At 39.6% G+C, this 7,593-nt stretch overlaps 1 protein-coding gene across 1 annotated transcript in view; it reads right to left on the reverse strand.

Annotated features, from left to right (window-relative positions):
* The window catches only part of LOC135163401 (protein sax-3-like), a 181,695-nt gene extending 178,013 nt beyond the window's left edge, over positions 1-3,682 (reverse strand). Inside the window, exon 1 of the mRNA XM_064122800.1 lies at positions 2,904-3,682. Within this exon, the coding sequence (XP_063978870.1) occupies positions 2,904-2,961 (58 nt within the window). The 5' untranslated portion in view covers positions 2,962-3,682. The remainder of the gene's footprint in view (positions 1-2,903) is intronic.
* Between the last annotated feature and the right edge of the window lie 3,911 nt (positions 3,683-7,593).

A 7,593-nucleotide genomic window follows, 5' to 3' on the forward strand; every position in this document is an offset into this window, starting at 1 on the left:
TGTCCCTAAAAAAACTGTCAACAAATCCCAAAAAAGCCTCGTCTTGAAAGTTGGAATTTTTCAAATTTAGAAAAAACAATCAAGTGATTATAAAAAAAATTAGACAAGCCTGAAGATCTGATGTACAATGACAGAAAAAATCGGACCTCATCCGACCATTGCATCCTGAAAATTATCCTAGGAATATAGGAGTGATGTTCAAGTTTGGCGATCTTGCAGTTAATTGAACGAGTGTAGACGAGGAGAAAAACTGTAGAGATGGAGAGACCATCTGACTTGTGGAGGCGGACGAAGGCGTGTGTGAATAAAGATTGAGGAGGATCAGACTTAAGTGCGTCCACAAACGATGAGTCGCGAGTAAACCAGGGTGAGAATGGGGCAGATGAATGAGAACGAGATGGAGCTATGTCTTGGTGTAGATCTGTGCGCACTAGGTTCGGAGTCGTGTCACGTTCGTGAACGCGGAATCGATAAAACGCCCTGGAGTTACGACAACAGTTCTGTTGGCTAGATTTGGGAGGTCCTAAACTGTCGGATTTTAATTAAAAAATTCCGACAAATGAGTCACTACCCCCAACCGAGTGTATGCATAATGTGGATCCCATAGGAATAAAAATTTTCTGCTCACATGCTCATGAATGAAACAAGAAACTCTCTCGTGAGATGGAAAACAACTCTCGATTGAAATAAAATTTTCAGATACCAACGAGAGTGGAATATAGAAGGGAAAAAAATCGAATAGTAAGAGCATATATCTGAAAAAAAAGCCAAGAGGGAATAGCTTTGGAATGAGAAAAAAAAATTCGAAGGAGCATTCGACAGGCGAGCTTCTCTTTCCCCCCGAATAAGAAGTTAAATTGATAGAGCCCATGGCGCAGGAGCTAACCAACAGCCGAAAAAGGAAAAGAAAAATAATCTCACGAGTTACGAGTTACGTCGGTGTATTTTACATATTTAAATTGAATGTGTCGATTCCTTCGTTCAGTGCGATTGACAGCCAGATACACCAGGGAGGCGTATTTCTCCAGAGCTGTTGTCCAAAATTTGACTTTGAAAAAACTTCTACTCGACAAAAAAAACAACACAAGGGAAAAAAATTCAAATTTACGAGCGATTTTTGTAGCAATCATCTTTCAATTAAAAAAAAACAAATGTCGTAAAACCCTCATAAACCGAGAAACTCAACAAATTCCAAAAGATTTTCGCCAGTCTCATTGATCAATCACAATGGCCAATGTAACAATACAAAAGAGTCACTGTCAAGTGTTAAACCTGAAGACCCACCACCTGCTCATGCTCACCTGCCAACCTTCTGTACACAGTATTATCCGAAAGAAAAATATACACCCTCTCTTGTTCCACGTCGTCGAGCATCGATATCAATTATGCAGGATATGAAATACGAATATATCGTGTAGAAGGTTGTATTTCATCGGCGATGATATAGGCCCCGCAGGGGTAGTACACGAAGCCACACGGATGGAAAATACTTTCTGCATATAGAGAACAGTATTCAGGAGTAACAGTCGTGTGCTATCTTTGGTCTCAACGGCAACGGGTATATAGATTTCGATTAATTATTCCCGCGCGTCGCCCTGTCGTCCGAGAAAAGCACGGCTTTAGTCTGGGTGTGTGCTCGGTATCTCGTGAATAATTCCTTTCCGTGTGTCGCTTTCGGGCTTGCACAGTACATACTACACCGAGCTTGAGCGAGATGGGTGGGGAGGGGGTGGAAAGGACAGGGGGAAAAACTATTTTCATCGTCAAAGCGAATGGAAAATACATCGAATAGTACGAAATACACCGAACAATTCAAGTTGTTTTCAAAGTTATTATTCGTATCGACAATATCGGTTTGTGCTATAGACTCTTGGTTATCGATTAGCTCTACACACTCTAATGATACTTGGAAAATTAACAAAGCACATCTTGAGCATTAGACGTGCACTGAACTTTCAACTGGTAGTTCTTTATTTTCATCACCAACTACTGAGGTTCGAGAACAAAGACAGAATGCTTCCGAGATCCTTGACAAAGTTTTCCCACTGTTGGGATAATCGAGTAAAGACGAAGTGCAGAATTAACATCTTCAACGGGCGAGAGACCGAAATTCGATGCCTCAGAACTTGGCGAGGGAAAGGTCGAGAGAAGAAAAAAAAAAGTGAGAGAGAGAAAGGAGAGGAGAGACGAGTAAAAGCGTAGTCTGACATGGCCGCTAGGAAGACGGTTACACAAGGGCAAGATACAATTTTCCCTTGGTCCAGACACCCTCGGCTTTATTCTGCCTTTTCAAAACCCCTACTCTTTCGCCAGTTCTCTTTGGGCTTTCTCTCATCCGACAGTTTTTCCAACTTTTCAACGTAATACAGTCTCAGAACGAATTTCCGACGAGTGTTGAGAGGAAATTTCGTTGAATCTTTCATTACTGGCGCATTATTTACTGTGGAGTCTCGAGTGTCGAATAAAATTTTGAAAATTTCCTCGGAGAATACTCAGAAGAAAATTTTTTAAAAAGATTTTGTTTTCTAATATTTTCAAGTCATCCTAAATTTTTATCCGAATTATAAATATTCCGTGAATATTCTCTCGTGAAAACATTAATAAAAATATATATATTATTATATACATAACATATCAAATAATCCCAAATTATATATACATAATTGGGGCCAATTATATGCGCTCCAAATGAGGTAAAAACATATCAAATATGTATGAGATATTTCCTACAAACTTAATATTTTTTTTCCCTCAATCTGGATGAGCGTCTTTTGTTTTCAAGTTACCCCGTTTCGTGCGAATTCCAAGAATCGTCTTCCCCCCACACGCACGACAGACTCCCGGCTCACCCGTTTTCGCGCGGGGGACAATGGAAGGTCATCTAACAGAAAAATAACACCAACCTTTTACTGCAACTCCCAGCACGACGAGGATCACCGCAATCAACAGGGGCTGCTTCATTTTCGGTCGTATCCAATGCACTTATTATTCAATATTCTAATTAAAATATTTCAGCCGGTATGTAACCGTTTATCACTGCAACACAATCATCGTACTTGCACTTCTAACTTTTATAATCGTTGGATTATTAATTCACAATAGCACTTGATAACAGAAAAACACGGCACTCTGTAGTCACACCGAGGCTGGTGAATAAATAGGGGCACAGGGAGATAGTTCGTATCGGATTATTACAGCCGATTGTTTTGGTCGATTCGCTTTACCAGCCCCTTTGTTTTGGTAGTTCTCGCGGCCTCGGAATTCTAGGAAGAACGCTTTTCACTCGCACAACTCACCCAATGTTCTCCTCAAAAATCTATCTTAATTTAACATTTAACCTATCACAATTGAATTATCACTGATATTATTCAACACCTATAGAACATTTAATATACATTAGTTCAATTTAATTCACCTAATTCACTTTGTCAAAACACTTGATCATTTCTCCTACAATTTGCAATGATGTTCATCATATTTCCCCCGATTCAATCGCCTTCGTCGAGTTAGACTAACAATGTTTTATCAATTGTCGGAAATATTTCACTCACCGATAATAATCACAAACATTTGCGCCGATCCACTCGATAATGAACGGTGTATCGGGGAGAGTTTGTTTCAAAAATTGAATAAATCCACGGGAAATCACGAACGACCCGAGAAACGTACGCACAACGCGGCGGTTGCGTTACGACTGCCGACGCTGAAACTCCGATGCGGCGCCACGCGCCCCCACGTTACCGCTCGGCCGTTCCCGCTGATACTCGCGCCAACCGAGGTGCGCGGTGGGGCGCGCGTGCGCGGACAAACTCATACAGCTGAGAGTGAGACAGTAGGGCCGATGGTACGAAGGGTTGAGCGGCTGGATTACATTGCTGGGGATTGGTACCCTTCACAATAGAAGGTCCCACTAGCATCAACAACGGATCGCTGTTTCATATTCCATTTCAACATTTTTTTTTCGACGTTTTTGACGGGAGATTTTGCACTTTTTGTCGAGGTAATGCACTGGGAATAAAATTTTTTTGATTGAAGATAAAATTGTAGAATATTGATAACTTTTTTTCAATGATAATAAACGGAACACATTAGTTTTTTACAAATTCTTTCCAGTATATTTTATTTGATTTAAAAAATCAATTGGACAGGGGAAAATTTTCTATTTTTCTGTTTTTCGTCTGAAAAATAAAACAAAAGTGATTTTAAAGAACAGATAAACAATTTATTCATTTATTGATGGATACAAGTTGTTTAAAGCAATTTATTTATTTTTGAATAGTTTCTTTGTGGGAGAAAGTATTTCTGCACCTATTTTCACATTTTTAAATGAAAAAATTGTAGGAATATTTTTTCAATGCTGATTGGAATAAAATAAACAATTCGTGGTCACGTAAATTAGAGTCTATTTGGCATACAGTTAATACAATGAAGACAATCAACTTCTCGGCCGGTCTGTGTATTGCACGAATGCTTTCTTCGTGACTTAAAACGATTATTAGCCACGAAGAGCCGTTGTACCGCGTGCTGGAGAGTTGTGCCGTATTAATCTCGCCTTCAGTTAAACCAACGTAATAATATAACAAATCCGAGTTAGAAAAAAACCTCATTGGCCCACCATCAGCGCATAAATGATAGATCAATAGACGTTATTTCGATCTAAATGACAGTGAAATTTTTTCTCATATGAAAACAAATGGATGAAGCCCTCGGAGGTAGTGCAATTGCCAAAATGAATTAATCCTGCGAGTTGAAGAACCGGTAATGAACTGGAATTGCACGAATAAAACTTTAACATTGTTCCCCGAAGATTTTCACGAGATTATTTTCAAACACTCGTGAAGTGTTGTCTACGTTCACATATCATTCTTTATCTCATTGATAAATTCACCTCTATTCTCCATTGTCCTGCCTGCCTTTTAACCTCGAGGCCACAATACACCGTCATAGCTGCAAGATCCCCTGGTGGTATGGTGGCACGCAGGTTAACTCCAACGGATTAATCGAGAACATTGGCTTTGGATTCCTATAAAAAATCAGCCAACAGCCATTTATTTTCAGGTATACAGGCAATACTGAGTGATTATTAACAGTTTAGCTAAGGGGGTGAATAAATTTGTTTTCCTACCAGACCGCCCACATAGAAAGTCCCTTCTCTCAGCCATGCCGCCCTCGATCAACTCTCTGGCATCTATAAAAAATAGAAAAGTGGAACGATAGATTTTTTTTGATGATATTGGTCTCATAAATGTTGGCTGGAGTAGTTTAAACCGCTTTCGATTATTAATTTTGCAGTTTGCTATCACAGTTGACGATAATTAATGAACTCAACGTGTAATAGTCACGGGATTATATTACATTTAATTGGAAAACTATTCAATTAATTTCGAGTTGTCTCTCGGGACTTTTCAACGTCATTCTAATGTAGAGATTTTTTAATGGAATTTTTTTTAATGAAAAATAATTCATTTTCTCGGCCATTTCGTTGAAAAACACAATAACCATTAGTCTCGTGTCACCAATTTTTTATTTTTTCCCTTCAAAGCAAAATGTAGCATTCAAACACTGTTGCTTTCTCCAATTCCTCTCCTCCCATTTCAAAGTTTTCCATTATGAACCGCACTTGGCCTCTAGCTGTGTTAAGCCTGTATATTCACTGGAGTCAAGGATCCATGACGAAATCACGAACCAAGTGGTAATAAAGAGAGAATAGAAGAGTGGGGGGGGAGAGAAATATAAGTCACGGAGGGTGCGACAAAAAAAAATTTTTTTTTTTTGGACTCGCGTGGAGGAGAGGAGGTGCCGTAAAAAAACATACTAAATAAGAGTTGTGAAAAATATGGTGGTTTCAGCAGCCTACCGCACCCTTAAGTGCCCTGGCGCCCCTTTGCTCCTTTTGCGACTGGATGTCATACATCAGGGTGTCTGAGTACTAAAGCTCCGCTAACCAAATTCCATTTGCCGGTTAGGGAAAAGCAAAAAGAATTACACTTTTGTCACTACTGGGGTGAAGGATTAGTTTCAACATTCGGGGGGGTAATTACTAAGATGGAGGTTCAATTCTAATCGAATGACCGTTACATTAATCAAATTGTGGGACCCAAGTGTCCGGGATTGCCGAAACTTTTATGGATATTGTGTAAGTTTACGATAATTCGGAGAAAATCCCTTGGGGGAAAATAGCAAGAGGTCACCGAGGGTCAAGTATGAGTGTATGGAGTAGGGATCGGACTTTTTTTTTTGTTCCGTTTTTTTATGAATAGATTTTCTTATCTAAAAAACGGTTTAATTTAGAGGAGGAAGTCGTGGTAGAAGTGGATTGAGCAACTGTAGTTAGCGGAGAAAATTCATTGCTGGTTCGTGAAAAATAATTTTTTGAAAAAAGCCGACTCGTCAGACATGCGTAACGCAACGGATACAGCCTCTTACGGGCGCAGCCGTCCAGTAAAAGCTAGCCGCGGCGATTATAATTTTTCTATAAATATCGTGGTAGGCAGGCGTTTGCATGTGATAGGTCGATGACTATCGCAACGTTAGATCAGTAGGTGGGGCTGATATTCTGAAGCAAAACGCCTACGAGTTATTCCACTGCAGAGTTGATTTTCATATGCATGTAGAGCCTCCGATATCTGCACACGATTTCATGTATATGCGGTAAATATTGAGAAGTTCAGTGTTACAGGAGAAAGTGTAGAGGAGACCCGAGTAAAGCGATATCCCTGTAAAATATGAGATGATACGTAAATCATTGATTTTTTCCCGATTATTGGATAATTAGTAAATGTTGAGTGAACTATTAATAATTTTCCTTTTATTTCCCATGGGAAATTTTTTATTCACATATTCTAGTGTGAACGTGATTCAGAAAATTCCGAAATAGTTCATTTTTAAAGTAAATTTTTAAAGAATTTTTCGCTTCATGCGGATGAAACCGGCCAACATTTGCAATCGGAAATTATTATTAATTATTTGTTTCTGTTCCATTACAAAATACACTGGATTTATTTATCTCATTTTGCACGTCTCCCCTGCATGAAAGTAAGAGATCATTGTCTCTTATCCCGTAATAATGTGGGTGTATATAAAATTAAACAGAGGCGTGATTGAGGAGAGGGTCAGATCGATCAAGAGCATTATAGGTAGAGAATTGGTCCTGTGGGGCACATACACAGTGCCGCTGCCCTTGCCCCCTGCTCGCCTTTCCACCGACGTGGGAAGCAAAGTCAAAGTTCGCGAGGTGGCCTGATCTATGACGTTATTAGTCGCAACATGTGGCGACCCGTCGTGACCTGGTGGCGACATATTGGAGTGCGGTCCCTCACCGAAGGCACATCGGCCAGGTTATAAACCAGAACCCTCTGTACCTCCTGTCATACCCTTCCTATAAAAATGAATGAAACAGCAAATAAATGTTTTATTTTTTTCAAGCCAGTTATTCCCATTTCTTTTGACGATTCACCTGTCGTTGAAACTACTCAGACAGTATTTTTCCACGATTCCAGACTCACTGGTTCGCGATAACGTAATAAAAATTAGATCTCTCCCGGACTCGACCTTCTGTCGATAGATAAACTGGGATAGAGTCTTCTATAGTCA

Source organism: Diachasmimorpha longicaudata, chromosome 6, assembly GCF_034640455.1.
Source record: "Diachasmimorpha longicaudata isolate KC_UGA_2023 chromosome 6, iyDiaLong2, whole genome shotgun sequence".
Classification (NCBI taxonomy): Eukaryota; Metazoa; Arthropoda; class Insecta; order Hymenoptera; family Braconidae; genus Diachasmimorpha; species Diachasmimorpha longicaudata.